This window comes from Falco rusticolus, chromosome 5, assembly GCF_015220075.1.
Source record: "Falco rusticolus isolate bFalRus1 chromosome 5, bFalRus1.pri, whole genome shotgun sequence".
NCBI classification, from domain to species: Eukaryota; Metazoa; Chordata; class Aves; order Falconiformes; family Falconidae; genus Falco; species Falco rusticolus.
In genome coordinates, this window is record NC_051191.1 from 58,192,893 (window position 1) to 58,216,085 (window position 23,193).

General features: G+C 51.6%; 2 protein-coding genes across 4 annotated transcripts; both read left to right on the top strand.

Annotated features, from left to right (window-relative positions):
- Positions 1-44: 44 nt before the first annotated feature.
- FOXRED2 (FAD dependent oxidoreductase domain containing 2) lies at positions 45-9,107 on the top strand. 2 transcript variants are annotated; one of them, XM_037387963.1, is made up of 9 exons: positions 45-98; positions 669-1,220; positions 2,765-3,016; positions 3,538-3,807; positions 4,524-4,690; positions 5,343-5,508; positions 6,017-6,258; positions 7,092-7,262; positions 8,041-9,107. In XM_037387963.1, exons 2-9 carry the CDS (start codon positions 691-693, stop codon positions 8,304-8,306), a joined length of 2,064 nt encoding a protein of 687 aa, XP_037243860.1. In that variant the 5' UTR covers positions 45-98; positions 669-690; the 3' UTR covers positions 8,307-9,107. The 2 variants fall into 2 exon arrangements, with proteins under 2 accessions (XP_037243860.1, XP_037243859.1); XM_037387962.1 differs by having other exon boundaries at positions 51-143.
- Positions 9,108-10,677: 1,570 nt separating this feature from the next.
- Positions 10,678-22,479, top strand: TXN2 (thioredoxin 2). 2 transcript variants are annotated; one of them, XM_037387965.1, is made up of 4 exons: positions 10,678-10,778; positions 11,480-11,679; positions 13,296-13,419; positions 18,264-22,479. In XM_037387965.1, the coding sequence occupies exons 2-4, from the start codon at positions 11,480-11,482 to the stop codon at positions 18,378-18,380; spliced, it is 441 nt and encodes a 146-aa protein (XP_037243862.1). In that variant the 5' UTR covers positions 10,678-10,778; the 3' UTR covers positions 18,381-22,479. The 2 variants fall into 2 exon arrangements, with proteins under 2 accessions (XP_037243862.1, XP_037243861.1); XM_037387964.1 differs by lacking the exon at positions 10,678-10,778 and adding an exon at positions 10,883-11,095.
- Positions 22,480-23,193: the final 714 nt, after the last annotated feature.

Sequence of the window (23,193 nt, forward strand, 5' to 3'; positions counted from 1 at the left end):
AGCGCTGCCCCCGCCCCCTCCCTCCCCCTCCCTTCCCCCCCCTCGGCGCGGCGGCCGCGGCGCGGGAGGAGGGGAGCGGCGCGAGCTCTGCGGTGCAGGTGCGGCCGTTCGCGGGACGGGTCCGGCCGGCTCGCGGCAGCAAGGTGCGCCGCGCGTCACGTGCGGCGCTTCGCGGGTGGTGGCCACGCCCCGCACGCCATTGGACGGGGGCGGGGAGGGCATCGGGGCCGAGGCCAGTCCCTATTGGCGGGGGAGCGAGGGCAGTGCGGGGCACCCCATCTCCCATTGGCTGATGGGTTTGCACCTCCCTTTTCCATTGGCCGTTGGGGCTCAGAGGCGCGGCGGGGGCTTGCGGCCCACAAGTGCTGCCACACCTTTCTGCCTGCTCACCCCATGCTGTCAGCTATTGGCTGGGGCAGGGGGCCCTGTGTGCCCATTGGCTGGAAGGCCTGGGACCCCTTTTGCTATTGGCTGGCAGGGAGCAGGACCCCACCCCAACACCCCTACCTCAGCTTGGGGCCCTGAGGGGCGGTCGTGGTACCACTGCGGCTAGGCCTAGGCAGGGGGTGAGCACGCATGGGCCAGGCCAGGAGCCTTATGCAGGGAGGCCTGCGCCCACTGGAGCGCTCAACCCCTCAGTGATGCCTCCCTGGTTCTCTCCCCCGCAGGGGTAGCAGTCCTGGCCCCACCATGGCCCTGGCCCTGGCAGTCTGTGAGACACTCCTGGGGCTGGCCTTGTATGCCAGCAGCCTGCATGTGGTGAGCGGCACCACTTTCCTCTACCATGACTACTGCGTCATTGGGGCTGGCCCCTCAGGCTTGCAGGCAGCCTATTTCCTCCAGCGAGCCGGCCGGGACTACGTCGTCTTTGAGCGGAGCCATGCTCCTGGCAGCTTCTTTGCCCTCTACCCTCGCCACCGCAAGCTCATCAGCATCAACAAGCAGTACACCGGCAAATCCAACAGTGAGTTCAACCTCCGCCATGACTGGAACTCACTCCTCAGCCACAACAGCCAGCTGCTTTTCCGACGCTACTCCCATGACTTCTTCCCTGATGCTGACACGATGGTGCATTACCTGGAGGACTTTGCTTCCCGGCTGAAGCTGCGGATTCAGTACAACACAGCTATCATCCACGTGACACTGGAGAAGGATGAGCTGGCATGGAATGGCCACTACTTCCTCCTAACTGACCAGGACAGGCAGAACTACAAGTGCAGGTAAAGGGCAAACCCAGGGCTAGGCATACCACCCTTCACGGGTGTCTTTGAAGTTACAAAATTGCAGAATAATTTAGGTTGGAGGAGACTCATAAAGATCATTTTGTCCAAGCGCCCTGCCCAAAGCAGGACCAGCAACATCAGGTTACTCACAGCCTTGGCCTGTTGAGGCATGAGTATCTCCAAGGATGGAGATTTCACAGCCTTTTAGAGCCTTAACCACTATCACAAGGGGAAAACATTTTGCTGAGATTGGAGGTGCAGATGGGTGGAATAACTGCTCCTGGAAAGGTGTTGCCTTTTGCGAGCGATGTTACGCCTCAGACAGCTGAGAGCTGGCAGACAAACTGGCTGAGATTTCCATCTTTGATAGATATGGTTGAAATCACTTTTGTTTTATCACTAAATAATTATTCTCTGAAAAAAATAATTTGGTCGTACTTCTTGTAGCCACTGGTGCCTTTATTACAAATTTGAGTGAGTCAATGTGAGGACACTTCACTTCCATTAACCCATATGTGTTCAGAAGTACACCCCAGCCAAATGAAGCCCTGGGCTAGCACAGAGCTGGCAGGGGGAAAACACTAAAATGTGGCTGTTGCTGTAGAGAAGTAACTGGTGGTCCCTGAATTCCCCTTCTCTTTGTCATAATTACACGTGTGTATCCCATACCACCACTGAGCTACATTACTAAAAACCTAGAAGTAACTAGTGTGAACATATGGAGTATATTTCTCACCTCTCCTGAGAACCTCAGCTCCACGACAGCAGGTTGTGCTGGCTGTCGCTTGGAGGTGCGCTGGCTGGCAAGCTCAGAGGGGACAGAAGGCAATCCCAGACACTTACACACCACAAGCAAATTGTTCTTGGGAGCTGCGTGAGCAAGGCTGGGACAGCAGACAGTGCTGCTAGCTTTGGCTACCTGTTGGTTCCATCTTAAGTCACAAAACTTTTGCTCAGATTTAAGTAAGAGCTCTTATGGAGAGAGATAAAAAGATTATTGTACTTAATTTTAGTGTTAAAAATTAGTGAGGTTGCCAACATGCTTTTATGACCAGGAGTTACGTTTTTGAAATACTGAAACCGTTTTCTATCCCTCTTAAAAATTACTCTTGTTCTGCTGTACTAAAAGGCAACACAAATTTTAAACCAAAGTAATTTTTTGTGCGACTTATAATCAACCTGTGAAACTTCAGTATTATGTGTATTGTCGGTGGGTACATATGAGTAGTACTCGCACATTCATAAACAATGGAGGGAGACATATATGTGCAGGATCCGTGCTGACTTTTCCTAGATGTAGTGATGTTCCTAATAAATTTTTTTGGCCTGAGGATAGGGAAGAGAAGAGAGGGTCATTAAGTGAAGCTGAGGAGAGGTTTGTTTTGAAACCATGACCTGTGCAGCTGATCCAGCATGGCTGCAGGGGCCCCATCAAAGCTGTCTTCTGTGGACTGTGCAGGAGAAGGAAGGAGTGATGAGATGGAGCGATGCCTCCACTCCTGTAATTCCTGCATTCCCTGTTGCTTACCCTGTTTTTGCAGCTCTTTGTTGGTCGCCACTGGGATGTGGGTCCCCAACGTGGTAAACTTTCCTGGTTCAGAATACGTTGAAGGTTACGAGACTGTGTCCATCAACCCAGAGGATTTTGCTGGACAGACCGTGTTGATCTTGGGCCGAGGGAACTCTGCCTTTGAGACAGCGGAGAACATTCTGGGTGTCACAAATTTCATCCACATGGTGAGCCGGTCCCGTGTGCGCCTCTCATGGGCCACCCACTACGTCGGGGATCTGAGGTAGGAAACCACTCCTGTTCCTCTTTCTAACACAGCTGGAGTACAAACAAGGAGAATCGATTCTTGCCCAGGTGACAAGCCAGACTGGCACAGGAGGTGCTGTGGTCCTGGGGGTTGCAGAGGAAGCGTGGGGCCTTCTGTCTTTACGGTTTTTGTTTAAAGCAGTCCAGGTTGCAATTGCTGGACACAGGACCTTGAAGAGAGCTCTTTGAGGCCTGTGCGATTAGGAAAACGTCCCGTTGGAAACTATATTATTAAAAAGTGCTGGCTCCCAATTAGTTACCTTGCTTGCAGTCTCAGAGGAGAGATAAGAGGTTGACTACATCCTGCAAGGGCAGTGAGGCAGTGTTATCTGTGCTGTTCCTGTGAGCCCTGAGGCTCTGGCAGTAACCTTTGCACTAAAGGAGAGTGTGGGATGCCTGGTAAAGATGTCCTATTTTCAGCAGCTGAGACAGAAGTGTGGATCCCACGTCTCTTCCCTTCTTTTAGCCCTTCTTACATTCTCCTTTTCTTTTTTGCAGAGCAATTAACAATGGCCTGCTAGACACCTACCAGCTGAAATCTCTGGATGGGCTTCTGGAGGGCAACCTGGAAGATCTGGCTATCGTGAAGGACAAGAAAGGGAAGCTGCACATCACGCTCCGGTTCTACTTGGAGAACAGGAACATCAGCGCAGGCATCGACTCCATCACCCTCCCTCAGGATGAACTGGATAATTTTGCTACCCGTGCACCTTACGACCGTGTTATCCGCTGCCTAGGCTGGAAGTTTGACTTCTCTATCTACAACAGGTGAGGGAGAACCAGGATCTCCAGGGAAGCTGGTGTTTAGAGTGAAGGGCCTGAGTAGGGAGAAGCGGGGAGAGCAAGTCCTCTCCTGGCAGCACTGCCCAGACGTCCACATGCTCTGAGCTACCTGGTGCTGTACAGACATCTGTTTACTCTGCAGCTATGGCCTTGTCCCTGTGGGAGTGTGTGTGCCACTGCCGTCTGACTGACAGGCTCTAAGGCTGAGCAGTTGGCAGTGGTGGGACCTGGGTGACACAGAAACATTTGTGCCTTTAGAACTTTAACAGCCTGACCTGCCAGATCACATGGAGAAGGCTAGCAATGTTTTATGTGTTGGGTTTTCTTTGCAATGAGGATGGTACAGGTACAGATTGCTACAGAAAGATTTTTTTTTTCTGCTTTTTTACCCTGAGGATGCAACCTTCACTCTACCTTGGTTTGTCTCCTAGTACATCCTGCAGTTGAAAATGGTACTGCTAACTTCCAAAATTCACTGTCAATGGCTCAGGCTAGAATTTGGTCTTGTCCAGAGCTACCTTGAGATAAGCATCCTTGTCTTCTGGAAGATCCTTGTTGTAGGAGCGAATCGCACTGAAGGCAGCGGGGGCATGAAGCAGTGTCTTGCAGTGGCTGCATTATAGTGTGTGCCTTATGAGAAATCAGTTCTATTTTTCCACCCCATCCTTCTTGACAGCCTGCTCTTCTCTTTTGCACATCAGATCTCTTAAAATGATGCCAGGAAAAGGGAGTAAAAAGAAATATCCTCAGATCAAACCCAGCTATGAGTCCAGAAGCACTCGGGGGCTCTTTGTTCTCGGCACTGCTAGCCATTCTGTTGATTTCAGGAAATCTGCTGGGGGCTTCATCCATGGATTCCGGTATACAAGTGAGTACTGGGCTGAGGAAAGGCAGAGCTGGGAATTGTTCTTCCCTTCAAAGGAACAGTTCATAGCTTACTGCTGGAAAGATATCACCCTTAGTCTTCTGCTGGCAATAAGAATGACAAAACACAGCCCAGCTGCAGCTGTGTCATCTGAAGTGGAGAAGAAGTGACTTGGGGTCATATCTGAAGTTTTTGGTTGTCTGTCTTTGTTTTGTCTTGTGTCTCTCTTGCCCATTGCCTCTTATTTATGTAACACAATAGATTTCTGCCTGCCAGATGCTCTGCCTCGTGACAGGCTGTGGGTGAGAGGTCTGTGCTGTGGAGTTAAAACCCAGCGGTTTTGGACAGCAGAGAGAATTTCTGTCTTTATTTGTGTGTGCCCATCCTTATCATTAAAGGACTGCTCAGAAGTAATAAAATATCCCTGAGGACCCCCCGCCCCCTCACCAACCACTTAGCATCACATCAGCTTTCGGAGGGCATCTCCACTGCAGTTAGCAGCGATTGGGGTGGGAGATCTTGAGCACGGATGAGCTGTAAAGCTTATTCATTGTGTCCTGCCAGTATCTGTGTGCTGCAGCAGAGCAATCAGAATTCTTAAAAGCATAAGCTTGGATTTTTAAATGAGCTGTCTTTGTTTCCCTCAATGACTTAGCTCGTGCAGTCCACCGCCTATTGGAAAATCGTCACCATGGTGTCCCCTGGCCATCCACAGTCCACCCTGTTACACAGCTGACCAATTCCATCATCAAGCGGGTGAATGAGGCCTCGGGCCTCTACCAGATGTTCAGTGTCCTGGCTGACATCATACTGCTGAGAGAGTGAGTGAGTAATTATTCCCAGCACTGCACTGCATCGTTTCATTCCTTTCTCTTTACCATTGCTTCTTGTGGTGCCACCACACAGATTGCTCTGTTGCTGATATTACCATCTAGTAGGCAGCCACCTCAAAACCTGTACCGCTGCCACAACTGGTGCCACTATGCCCAATTCTGCCACTTACTTAATCTCTCTTAAAGGGCTGAAATGGTCCAGACCTTCCCTCCGGGCTCAGAGGCGTATTGCGCTTTTACTGTACCCAGAGAAAAGCTTTCCTTGAGCAGTGCTAATGTAGAGAGGAATCCCATAATCTGTGAAAATAATGGAGTCTTCTAACAGTATCTGCAGCCTTCATAAGCTTTGCCTGTGGTCCAGCCCAGATCTGTAATGACCAAAATAATTACTATCCGATGGCTTTTTGGCCTTAGCCTCGACCAGCTGAGGGGGTGTTGGATCCCAGCTGGCTTTTCTTTGGTGGAAAAGTCTGATGGTTGTGGTTGTAATTCACAGGAATGCAACGACATTTGAATACCTGGAAGAGTACCCAGTTGGAGTCCTGGCTGAGCTGGAAATGCAGACGGGGAGAAAGGCTCCCGATGGGCTCTTTGTCGTCATCATGGAGTATGGGAGGAATTTCTCTGGGGCTGACAAGGATGTATTCTACTACAACCGAGCCGTGGGAGAGGCACAGCATGCCTGGCAGTCTAACTTTTTGCACCCTGTTGTTTACTATTACAAACACCTCCCAACAGGTAAGCTTTCCTGCTAATTATCTGATACAGGCAAAACGGAGAGGGATGAAGATACTTCAGAGCCAAAGTGGGGAGGGGGGTGGGGACCTGAAGGCACTGCACACCCTTCTCCTCCACTTCTTTCATGTCCATCCTCTGAGGCACCCACTCCGACTGTGAGCTGAAAAAAAAGCTGGGAGTTAGGCAAGAAGTTTTCATCAGACGAACCAATACAGGGAGGGAGGTGAGGGCTGTACCAGAGACTTCACATTTGAGAACAGGAAAAAAAGAGGAACATTGCTTTCCTTTAGCTGGTACCCTGCATGTGTTATGGCAGTCCTGGCAGACGAGGCTGGGCTGTTCAGTGTTACTGCCAAAAGAAAGCTGCTCTCTGTGGCTGGCCCAGGTCTGACAGGTCATGCAGTGACAGGGACAGCCAAAGGCTGAGAGTTATATCCAGCAAACACACATGCCTGGAATAGCTTTCCTTGGGAAGTAAGTGTGCTGAATCTTTGGCTCCAGAAACCTAGGGTCAGGGTCCAGCCTGCCTTACACGGAGCAGAGTGATGGGTAGCGGTATTAAAGCTTGCACGCAGCTCAGCTCATCTGGCAGTCCCTACCCAGGGGGAACAGGAGTGAAATGACGGGAATACTGTGGGCAGGAAAAAGGGGCAGCTGTGCAGTGGCAGGGTGGTTGAGGACAGAGCTAGCAGAGGGGATTGCAAATTAAAGTAAGGTAGGGATTAAAAGGTCGGGACAAAAGCTGAAACAGCTGTCATAGCTGCTTTCCACTCTCCAAGCTCTTTTTAATGCCATTTTGATTCCAAGAGATTCCCTTAATGTTCTCTTGGCAGAGCATGAGATGAGACTTCGGCCCCCAGACTGGCCTCTCCCCCGCCCAGATGCTGTCCATCACATTGTGGAGGACTTCCTGACAGACTGGACAGCCCCGAATGCTCACATCCTGCCTCTGAGGCGTTTTTTGGAGAACTGCCTCAGCACTGACCTGCGCAATTTTTTTGCAGGTAATTTGAGCACAGGGTTGAGGTGGCAGGAGGAGGAGGAGGGAGGTGAGGGACAAGCGACAGGAGCGATCTCTTCTGTAAATAGCTGAGATCTCCCTGTGGCACTCTGGTGGTCTCACTGTCAGTCACACCTCTTTGATGCACTTCACAGACAATAAAAAGTGCCTGTGCTGTGTGTATGTTCCCAGATAGCCTTTGCTTTTGCTCACCACTAGAAAGAGACCACCCCAGGCACACCTAGATTTGGGGAAAGGTGTATGAAGTTGGGTTCAATCCCTTTTCTAGCTGTAGCTTTCCTTTCTCCTCCATTATCTGAACATTCCTTTGTACCATTGGGTACCAGATCTCTTTTCATGTACCAATGATGGTATTGCTTTCCCATGGGAAAGGGGAGTGCTGGGATGTGAGAGCTGGAGAGCATCTGCTGCCTCTGTCCCTCCCTGGTCTGGGAACCTTCTGCAGGAACCCCACATGGCATGCAGAGGGAAGCAATCCTGTGGTATGAAGAAGATGCCAGAAGGCTGCAAGCTCAAATCCAGCTCCTTTTCCCCTCAGAGCGCAGAGTGGAGATCCCACCCTGCATCTCCTGAGCTCTGCAGAATTAAGTGGATTGATTACTCTGCTGCCATGCAGGGCAAGGTGCTGGCTGGGAAATCCCAGTCAGCTTCCCTCATCCTCTCTGCCTTTTGTTTTGAGTGAGTCCTCAAGAGTTTACGGGAATTTTTCTCTACAGGTTATCATCTCTCCTGAGCCTGATTTTTGATTCTTTCCCTTGCAGAGTCCTGTTTCATGTTTGCCTTCACCCATCAGAAGCTGCCTCCCTTCTGTCAGCAGGGGTATGTGAGAATGCAAGGGCTCATGGGGAGCGAGGGGCTCCGGCGCCACGCAGTAGAAGCTGGCCTGCTGGAGGATTATGCTCTCACAGACTTTTCAGGTGACAGACCCCCTGACAGCCATGAAGGGTCACAGGACCAGCTGCTGAGAGATCATGCAATACCGGTTCGCCCACTGCAGCATCTTGTTAATGCCAAGGATGAGCTTTAACCTTTCTCGCTCCACATTGAAACCCATTGGTGCTGTTGTGACAGTATTGTAACAGAGATCCACAGCAGGATTCTGCTCTTTCCCATACACCTTTTCCATCCTAATGCCTTCCACTGATCATGAGTTGCCAAAGACCTGCTCGGATCTTCCTGTTACAAAGAGGACCAACGTGTTCTGAAGGATAAGTGAGGGGCCGAAATCCAGTGATGCAGAGGCTCCCGTATTGTCCTTGTGGAGTTCAGAGTTGCCTGGAGGTGTTGTTTGTGTTTATCTCGCATACCAGAATCTGCAGCAACATACAGAGGTCACAGGAGAGATACAGGAATGCCTGGGTAACTTAAAACATCACATCCCTCTTTGGAGGTGACCTGCCTGCACCCTGTGGCAGCCCGGTTCAGGCTCTCTGGTCCCCAGATGCCGTACGCTGTGCACACTTGAAGATTTGTTTCTGCACCGAATCCCGAAGTGGTACTCCAGGCAAACTTCCCGTTGTTTTTCCTGCATTTGAGTTAGGCCAGTTGTGTAGCTTGAGTGGAGAAGGGTGGTTTTTAGTTACCATATAGGTCAGATAATTTGTCATTTTCCGGAGAGCACACCAAGGGTACCAGAATGAAGTACGAGTAGCTTGACTGGAATGCCTGGGACACAGAGACTTACGCTGAGTTCGGCTTTGGTGTCATCACAGTTTTCTTCCCCCACACCAAGGAGCCTGAAAGGTTAGCCCCTGTCTTTTATAGAGCATGACCAATATTTCTCCTATTTGCACTACGTCCCATCAAGAAAGTTTTGGGTGGACTTTGATGTTGTTAAAATGCTTGTTCTCTTCTCTGGTCACTTTGAGGTCTTACCAGTGCTGACTGGGAGGCTGTCTGCGCTTTATTGCTGCCTCTGTCAGCCACATGCACTTGTCTGTCCCCTCCCTGTGGGTTCCTTCCACGTCCCTGGGGTTGCAAAGCAAGAGCAGTGTTGAACTTGACCTTACAATGTCCCTATGATTTCTAGGAAATGGAGGAGGGGTGAGAGGGAACAGGCTTTGACCTCCCCACACATTTTCCAGCCCCTTAGCATCTAGAAGAATATACCCCCCTGCACCTGTGCTTCCTGATACCCTGAACTGGGGGGGGCTAAAACCTAAAATGCTCCCAGCCCTCCAAATTCAGCTGCTGTTTCTGTAAAGCCCTGCCACTGCTTTGTGCTGGGGAGAGGCTGGGGAGCAGAAGAGATGAAGGAGATGACAAATGAATTCTTCCTTATTTTTGGGGAATGCTGGGCTATGCTAGTGCTACTGCTGCTAGAAGATCCTATATTTACGCACAGCTGGAAAGGGGAAACAATCACCTCAGCTGGCACCGATCAGCATCCTTCCGAGGGCTTAACGTCCCATTGCCCCAGCTCCAAGGCCAGTCCGGGAATGGCTGTCATGGCCAGTAGATGCTGAGGTGGTGCCACTACTTCCTACACCCTTGGCACTGTAGGCTTTTTATTTTGGGATTGTCCAGGGGAAGAAAAGGGCTTGTGACTGAATTGGGTTGGCTGGAAGTCACCAAGCGCCCGTTTAATTTGTTCCCTGTACATGCTGGCATGGAGCAAAGCCCCGTTGTACCCACAGAAGCGCACGTTCTCCAGATGTTTCCTCTTCCATCCTTAAATGCCTACAAGGAACCCACAGGCTGCACGTCCACAGTGTATGTGTCGCTTTAAACTGTGACTCCCCTTAGAAAAGCAACAACCTGAAAAAATGGCACCCACAGCCAGCGTGCGCTGCGCCTGCCGCCTGGGTTGGACCTGGTGACTTCCAGGGGTGCTGGGGCATGAGGATCTGAGTCCCCTCACTTTGGGTGCCGCCAAGCGAGCAGCGCCTTCCAGCCTTGCTTCTGCTGGGCCCGACGCCGTCGGAGCTGGCAGCGGGAAGGAGACCGGCTCCGGTGCCGTTGGGCATTGGCTGCAGGCTCCGCGGGGGACAGTAAGACACGCGGGTCTGCCCGGGGCAGCAGGGTGGCAGGCTGGTGCTGCTGCCCGGCCCGGGCGCGCCGTGCGGGAGGGAGTTACCCGCGGGCCGGGGGCGCTGCAGGGCTGCGCTCTCCCAGGGCGGATCAGAGACACGGGCGGTCCCCGGGCCCGGCCGCGGCCGAGAGCCGCCGCGGGGGGGCGGGGCGGGGCCCGCGCCACGTGCGGAAGGCGCGCCACACCCCAGGCTGCGTGCCATTGGAAGGCGTCGTCGCCAATCAGCACTCAAGGCTCGCCCCGCGTGACACAGCCCGCCGGCCCCTATGGGGCTGTGGGAAAGGACTTTGAAGGACGACCGCCGCGGCCAGTCAGACGGGGGGGCGGGGCTTGGGGCGGCGGCCAATCGATTGTGAGGGTGGCCGTTCCGTCGTTGGCCTTCCTGTGTCAGCGGCGAATCAGTACCTGGGTGGGCGGGGCATTAACCGGAAGTTCAGTTGGGTGTGGGTCACCTCCGGGCCCGGGAAGGTGCGGGGCGGGGGCTGCGGCTTAGGGGGGTTCCGGGGGGGGGGGGGGGGGGGGGGCGGGGACCGGGACCGGGACCGGGACCCTGACCCTGTCCGTGTGGCCTTCTTGGCTAGGGCGGCTTGCTTTCAGGGGCTGGAGGAGGGAGCTGGGCCCCCTTAGCGGGAGTATCCTGCCTTCTGGGGCTGGAGGAGCAATGAGGCCTCCCGTGACTTAGGAGTGGCCTTCCCTACCGGGCTGGGGGGTTGAGGGAGGAACTGTGCCCTATTCCACTGGTGGGAGCTGCTGGGACCCTCTGGCTAAAGGAATCAAGCCCCATGGTATCGGGGGAATGGGGATCCCGTGGCTGGGGGGCCTGCCCTATGCGTCGGAAAGAACAGGCCCGGCGGGAGGGCTCTGCTCTGTAGGGCTGTGGGAAATGCGAACCCTGTGCCTACCTCATAGAAATAGGGAGGAATCTGGGGTCTGTATCTGGGGGCTCCGGGGTGGGTGGGACCTACAGCAGTGTGGCTGAAGCTGCAGTGGGCTGGCAAGGGCTGGGCTTAGGGGGAGTAAGCGCTCCTGTTCGATGCCCTATGTGTTTCTATCTAGGGCAGGTCCTGGCTTGGGGGCTGCCCTGCTGAGAGGACTGTGAGTGAGGCACTGCTGCAGTGGGACTGGCCATGAGGTGCACCCACCCCACATGCCTCCTCCTCTTCCCACAGATGGCCCAGAGGCTGGTGCTCCGGCAGCTGCTGTCCCTTACCTCCAGGACACTGCCTCCCCAGGGCCCCCTGGCACCCCACGGCAGGGCCTTCGGCACCTCAGCAGCCTGCAGAAGCACCTTCAATGTGCAGGACGGCAGTGACTTCCAGGACCGGGTGGTGAACAACCCCAAACCCGTTGTGGTGGACTTCCATGCACAGTAAGTTCCCACACACACAGCTCTTGAGCCTCTTTCTGCCATCAAACATGTAGGTGTGTCCCCTGCTGCTTTCCTGACACAGTGGCATTCCGGGTGCACTGGGGATGTGAAGGCTTCCCAAGCTGTGGAGCTGCCACATCTGATGTGGAAAGGTGCTTCTGCCGCTATGGCGCAATCCGTAGAGATTTAACTGATTGGGTTGCACCACTGTGGGCATAGCTACACCCTGCAGGAGTGTAGAACACTAGTGCCTGGAAGGCACTCCCCAGGGCAGCATGGCTGCACCTCCCAAGTGCTTGGGTGTCACCCTGGTGCTGGCATTGAATCATCCTGCAAAAGACACCTCAAGATAAAATCTCTGATGCCTCCGTTTTTTAACTTTGTGGATTAAACTTCCTCTTAAAAACACTAAATGATGTTAAAGAGCCATGGAAGAATACTGCGCTTGGTGTACCCCTGCACCATCATGTTGCATCTTTCAGGTTTTCTTACGCTGCATGCTCTCGAGGCAGGGATCTTGACAGCAAATGCCTTTATGTATTAATAATAGCCAGTGATACCAACAGCAGCATTTGTTATCAATAAAAAAGTTGTCATTCTCTTGCTAGTAAAAATATTCCTAGATGTTATCTGCTGGATTAACAATACTGATTATCTTTGTTTTCTCAAATATTTTCACAGACCCACAGTGCTGTCATGTGAGCCTGTTGTGGCTGATTCTGGGCAAACACTATGAAACAGCCCAAAAACTTCTGCTCTAAATAGACCAAACTGACAAACCAAAATGAATGTTAATTGGGATCATCCAGGGAGGAGAGGACAAATGATTGAAAGCCTGAAACCTGGTATAGAGGGAGGCTAAAGAGGAAAAAAGTTTTCCAGAGCTTCAGGGTTTTTTTTAAAAAGGGCACTTGGAGCTTTAATTTATGTTTTCCTTGAACTGAGTTCATACTATGCTAATGTGCAGTCAGAGGATGTAGGGGATGTTTTCTGTGTACAGGGCCTTGCAGTCTGCTGTTACTGCATCTGGGCTTGGAATAGGTGGTCTCTCTTTGAACAGATGTGATGCCTCTGTAAGTTTTGCAGCTAAAGGGGAGTTTCTGTAAACCCTGTGGTGAGTGTGGAGGGGATGTCTGTGATTTGATAATTGGCATAAAACAATTTGAGTGTGGGCTGTGACCCCCACACCTGGCAGCAGCACTTGCTCTAGGGCAATTTTGTGGTCAGCAGGGTCACAGCTTTGCACGTACACACCAGTGAGGATGCAAAGCAGGGTAGGGATGAACAGCTAAGAAGAGGAGGCAGGAGGACCACCAAGGCTGGCAGAGCAGACTGTGGTATGGTCAAAATGACATCAAAAGGCTTACCGCAAATGCTGAATGGTGACCTCTTCTTCTACTCAGCTCCCACCACCACAGGAACACACAGATAAAAACCCTTTGACAGCTCTGTTGTGAGGGAAACGTTTTTCTAAATCATGGTTTGGGAATGGTATTCCCAACCTGGTTCTTGAATGGAACAGCAGTGGTGGTAAAGGCACTGGTGTACCAGCAAGCCTTCCACAGCTGCTGCTGTGCTTACCTCCTCTGATGTCCCCTCTCCTCTTTCTCTGTCAGGTGGTGTGGCCCCTGCAAGATCCTAGGCCCCAGGTTAGAGAAGATGGTGGCCAAGCAGGAGGGGAAGGTGCTGATGGCGAAAGTGGACATTGACGATCACACAGACCTTGCTATTGAGTACGAGGTAGGAGCCAGAAAAGTGCAGACTTTATTTTGCTGGTAGTGCAAAGAAGGTCCTTCCCTGGGGAGAGGTGTGCCTGCATGGCAGTGGTGTTGGTGGTGAGGAGAAGCCCAGTGCCTACCAGTTCCTGACCCCTTGGGTCACTTGTGAGTAGGTGGATTTCACTGCTTGGCTTTTCTTGCTCATGCTCAGCATCCCCACATCTAATTTTGCAGAAAGGTGTCCTCTGAGCCTTGCAGGCATCTGTCAACATAAATGCTTGCTTGGTGTTGAGGAGCCTGCAGCATATACAGAGTGTTTTACTGTGTGCATGGGCTGCTCAGGTGCAGGGCAGGAACATGAAGTAGCAAGCCCCAGTCTGCTCTGCTCTTGAATGTTGTTCTTAATGCAGACAGCCTGTCCCTCTCTTTCCCTTCCTTGTTCAAGATTTTTTGCTGGGTTTTGTTGGGACAGGTAGGAGCCAAGTTGGAGAGCACACATGAGCAACAGGAGCATTCATCCCGCTCTTGACAAGCACAGACCTTGGTGCTTACACTAGTTTTTTACGCGTCTGTTGGGTGTGTACCCTGCAGTGCCTTGCTCCCAGGAAGGAGCAGAGTGACTGGAGAAGGCCATGGCTTTGGTTTACATGATTTATGTATTTTTGCCCTGTGTCAATGAATAGGTTAGTTTAAGAAACACAAAAAATTCTCTGACAACTGTGCTCACCTCCGTTGTCTCTCCTTGTAAACAACTCGGTCTATGGAGCCAGGGCATCCTGCTGCTGTGTTTTACAGGGAGGAAAGTGCTTAATTTTCACTTGTATATCATGCGGATGGAGCTACTCCCCCTCTGCAGATGAAGTCCTGCTCCCAGGGTGGAGGTTCAACAGGAAGCTCCTCAAGTTGCCCAGCAAAGTGTGAACCATCTCCTGAGCAAGCTGTCGTTTTATTGAGTCTGGAGGAGACTGTGCCGTTCCCACACCCTGCCGAGCCAGAAGAAGAAGGAAGCGGAAACAGCTTGTTGCCTCCCACTCTTTCCCGAGGAGACCTTTCTGCCTGTGCTGTGGTGGAGTGTCCACCCAGCTGGCACCCACAATCGTGCCTTGCAGCTTCTGCAAGATGAGCATGGGAGCCTCCGGTGCTCTGGCAGATATGCCCCGGGCCAAGGAAGATGGCTGCTGGCTCCTGAGCAGTGCTCAGTGTGTGGCAAGCCCGAAGGCTGCATAGCACAAGGGTGCTGGTAAGAAGTTGAAGACCGTGAGATTGTTTCAGTGGTGGTCAGAAAGTGGGTAAATCCTAATAGATGCAGTCAAAGCTCTGGTAGCAACAACCCTAAGGAGAAAAGGAGAAGAGAATATAGAGATGATTAGCTCAACACTTGTATTGTTCCAAGCCTTCCAGAAGATTGAATTAGTTGTGATTACAAGAGGATAATATCAGATGACTGGAAAATGGCAGAGTGTGTGCATGTGAATAAAGGTCTTTTAAACAGAGGCTGAAAATTCCCCAAGTTGTGCAGGTTTGATGATAGGCTGCTTGTACTCTCCCACTGGCTGGTGAGTGAGCAGCTGCACAGCCTTCAGTGTACACGCATTTGTCTGCAGGGTCCCTGTTTTGCAGCCCTGGTGACGTAGGTGCAGGCAGGACTGAGGCTGCAGGCAAGGGCCAGCTTCCAGCAACTCATTCTAGACCCTTATATACAAACATGATGAAGTTTTTGTTTAGCAGGAGGGTCTGGAGGTCGTTGCTGCCTCCTCTGCTGTCAGGAGTGATGTGTTTATCTGGTCTTGGCTATTATCCTCATGGCTAAAACCCCACCCCTAGGCAGTGTCTGAGAGTAGGATAGCTGCAGATGGTTAGGTGTAAAGGAGAAATTTTTGCTTTGATCTTTATAGTTTGGGGCATCTTTTTTAAGGCAGAAGTTTGGTTCGTGTGCTGAGCACGCGCTTGGTTTTGCTCGTCTTCTTTCTGGGAAGTTGCCACTTAAGGAGATGTGAGCATAAGGGCTGATGGGAAGACACTAAATCGAGATCAAAGAGGGACCAAAGGTAGTGTTTAGGAGAGATCAGGAAAACCAGAGGTGGTATTTGGAAGGGATCAGAAAAGATTTGCTTTAAAGCCATTCCATTGGGGATCAGATGTCTGCAGGCTGAGAAAGTTTTTGTTCTGGGGGTTCTCGGTGTCTGTGCCGCCCCCACAACTCCTCCACTAGCTGCCCGGAAGTCTTCATCCACGTTTATTCCCCTGCCCACACACGCAGCCGCCCGCTCGCTGCCCGATTGCACAAGCTCCTCTTCAGCAGCCTCCTCGGTGCAGGGGGAGGCAGGACTAGGGAGAGACACCCCCTGGAAGAGCCAAGGAATGCAGTCACATTCCTTCACACGGGCTGCCGTCTGCCCTTGGCTCCCGGCTGTCCCGGCTTAGCACTAAGCGGGGATGCATTTCCTGCGACTAGAAACGACCCTGGCGCCTTTCCCTGTCCAGTTATGCACAGCACAGAAGTTCTTTCTCTGGGGATTCCTGCTTATATCTAACACCTTTCATCTCTGGTTGTGGCTTTTCTCTGCTGCTCCAGCCCACTCCTGACCTCTCTCACCCCAAAAGCAGAAGGGGAGAAGGAATACTTTTTTGTTTAATCTGCTGTCTCTTGAAATTCTTTAGATTCATCTCTTGCCTTGGCCCATTGCCTGCATGTGTGGCCACTGGGAAAGGGCAGCCCCTTCTCCGGCCGCTGCGAGTAGGCAGCTCAGGAGAGCTGCTGGATACAGGGACAGTCATTCATCAGCGGAGCTCAGCCCTCTGTTACACCTTGTTCTGAAGCCTGGGTGAAATCCTTCCCCGTGCTGCACTGTGTGGCATCCAAGCTTGTATAAAATCCCAGTTTCAGATGGGAGAGAATTCCCTTAGTACGGATGCTGCCAGGAATAGCCTGGATGGCTGCATATATCTGTAGTCAGCGCTGATCAAAAGCAGCCTGACTTTTTCTCTAGAAATGCCTTGAGAGAGGAGGAGGGTTTGTTTAGATTCAGGGCAGATGGGACCAAAAAAAAAAGAAGAGGAAAAAAGTCCGCAACTTTGTGTTCTAGAAATTCCCATGACATTTGCTTCTCAAGCAGCAAAAAAAAAGTACGTGCTCCATTAATGAGCTGCCCTTGCTGCAGCTAGAAGGAAGGAAGCTGTCGGAAGTGTTTTCTGGGCAGAGGCAAGTTTCTCAGTGCCTTCTGTTCTCACCCAGCTCTGCAGTGCCAGCCCCAGGTCGGCCACACGTTCCTGGGGTTTGCTCACCCACACGAAAAGGGGAAGCTCATGGGTGCACTGGTCAGCGTGCAGAGCCCTGTAACTCTGTGTTAGCTTGTTCATAGTGCTTCAAAGAGTCAACCGTTCCCTACCCCAGGCTGTAACGGCCGGATGCTTGGACTTGCTGGTTGGGCATGTTGGTTTTTTGAATGGAGCTGGGGCAACTCCGCTCATTATTAACCCACTTTGCAAGAGGGAGGTGCAGTGGAGGTTTGCCCTTCTTAGGGAGGAAGAGACCAGCTGAGTGCAGCAGTGCTGGTACGGTTAAAATCACAAGGGAGCGTGTTGACGGCACCGTCGCCAGCGCCGGGGCCGAGACCTCTGGACACGCTGCCACCAGTCACTAGGAGGAGCTGAAGATCGTGCGATGCGGCAGCCCCGGCGCTCCTGTCCCTTCGGATGAGACTGCACAAGGCCTGGAGGACAGACTGCGGGGAGCCACGCCGGACTGGCCAGCTGGGACCGGGTGGGAAGAGAAGCACAAAATGTCCCTTTCATCTTCAGGCTCCCGATGGGAGAAAAGCCAGCCCTCTGGCGGGTTTCCCAAGGAAGGATTTGCAGATGCTTGCTGGCAGTAGGGGGGGGGGCAGTGCATGCGAGAAGTCCCTGCAGGCTGGCAGGGACGCGGAAGGCAAGATGAGGACAGGACTTGTTTTGGGGGTGCGAGCTTTGCAGAGGTAAGGGCACCAAAGCTGTGGGGTCAGAAACATGACCAGATGTCACTGCAGCTCTCTGAGCTTTGGTTGCTTCTTCTCTGCCATGTCCCTGGGGTCTCTTCTGTCGCTGGTCAGCCGGCAAGTCCCTGGGGAGCGTAGTCATTTCCACTGCTGTCCTCTTGGATAATTCTCAGAAAACTGTCCTGGGCTAAAAAAGCAGCATCCAGAGCAGCGCAGCTGCCTACTGGCTCTGGGCAGAGGGACTTTTTGACTTCTTACCTAATCATCAGGGATCTGCAGTGGACAGCCACTGGTGTGTGACCACCTAAACCACTGGAAACAGTAGTAGAAAAGGAAAGATGGGTTGGAGGAGGTTGTGGTAGGACGGAGCAGGAAATCTGCCTGTGCAGTGATCAGGGCGGGGACCTTCCTCCAGCTCCAGTCCTGTCTGAAGAAGAACATGGGTAGAGTTTGATACCAACCTGGCCATAAGACGTCCAAAGGTTGTCAAGTCTGAGAGATGTCCTGGTAAAAGGCTGGGTTGGTTTGTTTGCTTATGACATGACAAAAGGGAAGGAGAAGAGGAATTTGTACTGGGGCAGGGGGGAAAGCTTTGCCTTGCTGTTTTTATATTAGCTTTGGTTTTGTCTTTAAAATGTTGGGTCTTTTTTAAACTTGGAAAGCTGCTCAGCCTTGACTTAGTGCAACATAAGTCAGTGCAGAGAGGAGTCCACAGAGAGAGGAACATAGATCTCAGCTGGCCTGTGTTCTGCAAGCAGACACGTTACCCTTGAGCTGTATGCTCAGCTCCCTTATAGCTGCTTCTGTAGAGCCCCATTTGGGGCCACCAAGGTGCAACTAGGCTCCCTGCAGCCTCTGCTCACCTGTGTCTCCCTGTTTCTCTTGCTCCCAGGTGTCAGCAGTGCCAACTGTGCTGGCTATGAAGAATGGAGATGTTGTGGATAAGTTTGTGGGGATAAAGGATGAGGATCAGCTGGAGGCATTCCTCAAGAAACTCATTGGAGCCTGAATTAGAAGGGTGACTGTACCTCTGTCTCTGGACACGTCCGCATTGTGCATTCCTTGCCTGAGAGAGCTGAGGGGCATGTGAACTGGCTGCCTTGTACAGCCTGGGGTTTTTTTCTGTTTTGGGGTATTTAGGAGATGGACAGTGCTGTTACTCTTCCCTCCCACTCCCACTTCTCTTGAGCAGCAGTAGTTGTAAAGGGTGCTGAGGAGTGGGGCTGCTTTTTCTCAAAATGGGGAATACGGCTGGAGTTAGGAGCCTGTGTTTTATCAGAAAAGAGCTGACGTGCGAAGCTGCAGTTAAGAGCAGGAATGTTTTTCTCTTTGCCTAGCATCTGATAGCCCAGAGCAGAGGGCAGCTGCTCCCTGCAAGATGTGGGTACATACCTGCCCTGGGTGGGTTTGTTTAAAGCTGAGGATGCCTCTGCCTTGTCTGTGAAATCTGTCTCTTTGTCCTTCTCCTCGTGTTGCTGCAACAGGTACAGCTCCACTAATCCATGGGCTCCCATCATAATTTTATAAGAGGAAATAGAAAACAGAAGTATTTTATGGATCTCCTTTTGTATGTCTGTAATGAAGATAACTTTATTGGTCACTGCTGTCTAGCTGGAGAATAAAACTTGATTCTCAGAAATCGCAGGGAAGTCCCTTGTCTGTCCAGAAAGGTGAGAGGGGGTATCAGCAGCACACTGGCTGGTTTCTGCTGATGAGCTGGGAGAACACAGGTTATGACTTGATCCCTGCTAAAAGGAAATGTGCTGAAAAACAAACAAGTGGATTACTTTCACAGGGCTTCCAGTGCTGCTTCTAGGACTCCCTCTGGGTGCTGCTGGATCCCGGAGGAAGGACTGTTCTCCTGTGCACAGAGGAATAGTGGCTCACTGCACACAAGGAACCTGAGCTGTGCTCACTCCCCCCATGCTTTTCTCGCTCCTTTCCTGCCCGAGGAGCCTGAGACCCTCCCTTTCCCTTGTGTAAATGATTAAATCTGCTCATGCAGGTAAGCCCTGTTAAAAGGCAGTCTTTTGACTTTAATTACCCTGACCTTTAGACTAAGGGAGGCAGCTGTGTGCTCCTATCGCAAGCAGCCTTCAGCCCTTCCCATCTCTTCCTCCTCCTCCCTATATACACCTGTTACCAGTCAACCTGGCTTCTAAGTGCTCCCAGTCTCCTCATCTGCTTGTAGGTAGAGTACAGCACCACGGCTGGTGCCTGCTGTAATGCTTCGTTCCAGTGTACTTACCTAAAGCTGCACAAGAACATTGTAAGTGCTTAATGACTATGGACAAGCTGGTTGTGTTTTTTTTTATTTTTTCCTTCCCAGCTTCTGTTTCCTTCAGTCACTCTTACATCTGCTTTGGCTCTGCTCCATTTCACCTCCCTGCCATAAGTTGTTACAAGCCATGAGGCAATTTTTTTCTGCACCTTTGCAGTAACTATTTATGACCCTTGAAGGAGCAGAGGTGTGGCAATCCAAGTTCTGCATGTCTTGCTGCAACTGCAGTGCTGCAGGTATCACTACTCCCACCTGTTTCCATCACCCCCAGGGCCTGGGCAGCAGCACAAGGTGGTGCTGGTCCCCAGAAATGGGTACATCCCGGTTGAGGCTGGGCTATCTCACCACTGGTGTGCTGCTAGAGGTGTCACTTGGATGTAATTTGGTAAGGAACTGTTACTATTGGTAAAACCTGGCATTTTATTTTATGTGGGAGACCACAGAAGCTGTGCTGCTCGTGTCCTGCTCATGTTTCAGGCAAGGCCATTTCCCCTGCCGTTGCAGTGTTCCTGCTCTGTAAACACTTCTAGTAAAGGCTGTCTCCATTTTCCTGCATGAGCAGGAAAAATAGGGGAACAGCGTCATGTACCCAACAATAGTCAACTTTCATGCTTCACCATCCTACAGAACAGGAAAAAACACAGTGACTTTGCATTGTGTAATTAAGGGGCAGTATAAATTAGCTATTTTATCACTTCCTTCTGAGGAAAAGTGGAGCTAAGGTGTAATTCAGCTGTTAAAGCACCAGCATGCTTTAGGGTGCATTATGTGAAAGCTGCAACTTGTTTCTTTAAGTGGTGAAAACCCACATACATGGTACCCTGTGGAAGCCCTTGAGAAACAGTGTTAACAGGTGGAGAGGAGGAGTGCGGGGGCAGCCTGAGATTCCCCCAGCGCTTTGTACAGTTTTCACTGCAGGATGAGACTTAAAAGCGCAAGGATGTTTTCTGTGGTGGGATCTTAATTCAGCTCCTTGTTTGCAGACTGCTAGGGGAGGCTTCAGGGATTCCCACAGCTGCTGTTAATAACAGAGGGCATGCAAGCGGGAAGCACTAGCAGCAGTGTATTTATGTAGTGGTTAAAAGCAGAGCTGGACAGCAATTTTCATGCCACCTGAATGTGATGCTGGTCTTTCCCAAGAGGAAAGAGTGAAACAACAGGTAATTCCTCAGAAGTAGCTGCTTTTTCCATGTCAGCCGTGAAAATGTTTGCTGTCTGCTTACTCCAGCAAGGATGCAGTTGGTTTTCCCTTTTGGAGTTAAGCACATAGAATGCTCCTCTGATCTGTTAAGCATTTGTTCTCTCCTGCCAGAGCCTACCTATATTACAGTAGCTTTCTCAGCTTCTAATGTTGCTATTTTAAAAGGACATGGCGGTCAGTGCCTTCCCAAGGGGAGCAAAGCTCAGCTAAACCCACTTCTCCCTCCCTAGGTATGTTCTGAAACCCAGTGCCGAGTTCCCTGCTGGAGGTCAGACACAGAGAGGCTCTGTCCTCACAGTCTTGTCCAAAGCAGAAGCTTTACAGTTGTTTCTGCTGGCTTTACAGTTGCATCAAGCCTTAACACAGCTGCTCCTCTCCCCATGATGTTTGTGCCATCCTGCTGACCTCCACGTTAGCCTCCAGTTGCTCTGAGCCACGGTGCGTGTGTGCAAGGAGGGAGAGCTGCGCTGCCTCCTCTGCTAGGGGTGCCACGCCAAGACCAGCTTCAAGTGCTGGTAGAGGATGGAAAATTCCGGTTGCCTAGCTGGCAGCACGCAGTGGGCTGTGTATATGTGGTCCTTTGAAGGGGACAGTTTTGGCCACATTTGGCTCCAGTGAGGTCTGGCCTCAGCAGCCCGGGCACCCAGCACTGACAGTAAATCCTTTGCTTTATCAACATATTACATGATTCCTCCTATGCAGAGAACAAAACAAAGCCCAGCTCCATGTCAACAGGGAAACGGCCGCCACTGATGCTGGTTTGGCAGGGCCTTTCACCAGCCCTGCCAGGCTGTTTGCCCTAACAGTTTGTTAATCAGTTTGAGCTTTTCCCCCACCACCTCATTTTTCTCAACTAAGTAATTATAGGATTCAGACAGAATCAGCAATTAAATTCTCCAACACTGCAAGGCTGTTAGCAGCAACATTAAGCATAGCGTTGTTCAAAACTGTTGCTGAATTGCGTTAAGCGCTCACTGTGAGCTTCAGTTTCATGCAAGTTAAAGAATAACCAGCTCGCAGAGCTGCAATATCCTAAGCAATAAAAAAATCAAACTACCATGGGCTTGACTTCCAGAACAAAACCAAACTAGATCACTTGTGACACAGTCCTGTCCTTGTTACCTGCCCCTGCAACCCACCCAGACTCAAGTCCATCACCACACACAGGGTACCTTCCTGCCGCTCTCCTCAAGGGCGTGGGGTGCACTTGTGAGCTTTGTGGTTTCTCTGCCTCTGCAGCTTCATAACTTCAGCAACACTTTCACTCTTAAACCCTTTCTCTTGCAAAAGCCAGACGCTGCCACTTTTGGCAAAGCCAGAGGAGCCAAATGGGTGGAAACAGGAGACCTCTGGGGAGAGCTTGAAAATGTGGCACTCCACGTCCCAGTGGAGAAGGAGCAAAGAGAAACCCTGTGGCTGCCTTCCTGGTGGCAAGAGGTCCCTGCCGGTCAGGGACATGGGGAGTCTGGTCCTGTGAGGAGGGGCCAGAGGGGGATGCTGGCCCTGTGGATGGAGGATAACTGGTGGCTGTGGGCAACAGGGCAGCACTCAACCTCCCACCTGCCCGTGTCGACTTCCTGTGCCCTGATAATCCAAACAGCCGCAATAAAAATGCACTGAAATTGTTGGGGTTTTCTCCGTGGTCTGCAGCTTCTGTGAAGTTATGTCTGAACATATATATGTATGTGTGTTTATCCACTCATGTACTCTTGTTCTCTGTTGTGGAGAGTGCCAGGAGCTTCTGGGGCTCACAGATGTCCCCAGCAGCTGTAGCTACTGATGGAACAGGACAGGAGCCAGCCTGCTTGCTCTCCCACTCAGGGGAAGGCATCTACTTCAAGTTGCCCAGAGGCTACAAAACGCTCCAGGTTTCCGGAGAGGATGGTGACCTCTGGCCACCCACGTGGCAGCAACTCCTCCACGCTGGTCCCACGCAGCTGGCAGCGAGAGGGTGTTTGTCCTGGCCGGCCGGCTCCCCAGGCATAGCTTCACAACCTTGGGACAAAGAGGAGCTGCGTTCCCCGAGGTCGTTTTCTTGCTCCATCTTGAGGCAATAACGCTTCCCCAGTTCCCCGTGGGGCCTGTAGCTGTGGGCACAGGCACTGCACGACTCCTTTCCTTGCAAGTGGCTTTAACCGCAGGGCCACGCCATGCTGCAACCAGCAGGTAACGAACGCCCTGGCTCTAGCTAGCACAGCAGCTGCGATGGAGACCGAGTGTCGTACTGTGTGCAAGCTCCGGCACGCCCGCCGGTATTTATATAACATTGTTTTGCTTTAATCTGGCTTTTAAAGTAAATTGTCAAAGCTCTGTTCACTAGGAAGCTTTTTTTTTTTTTTT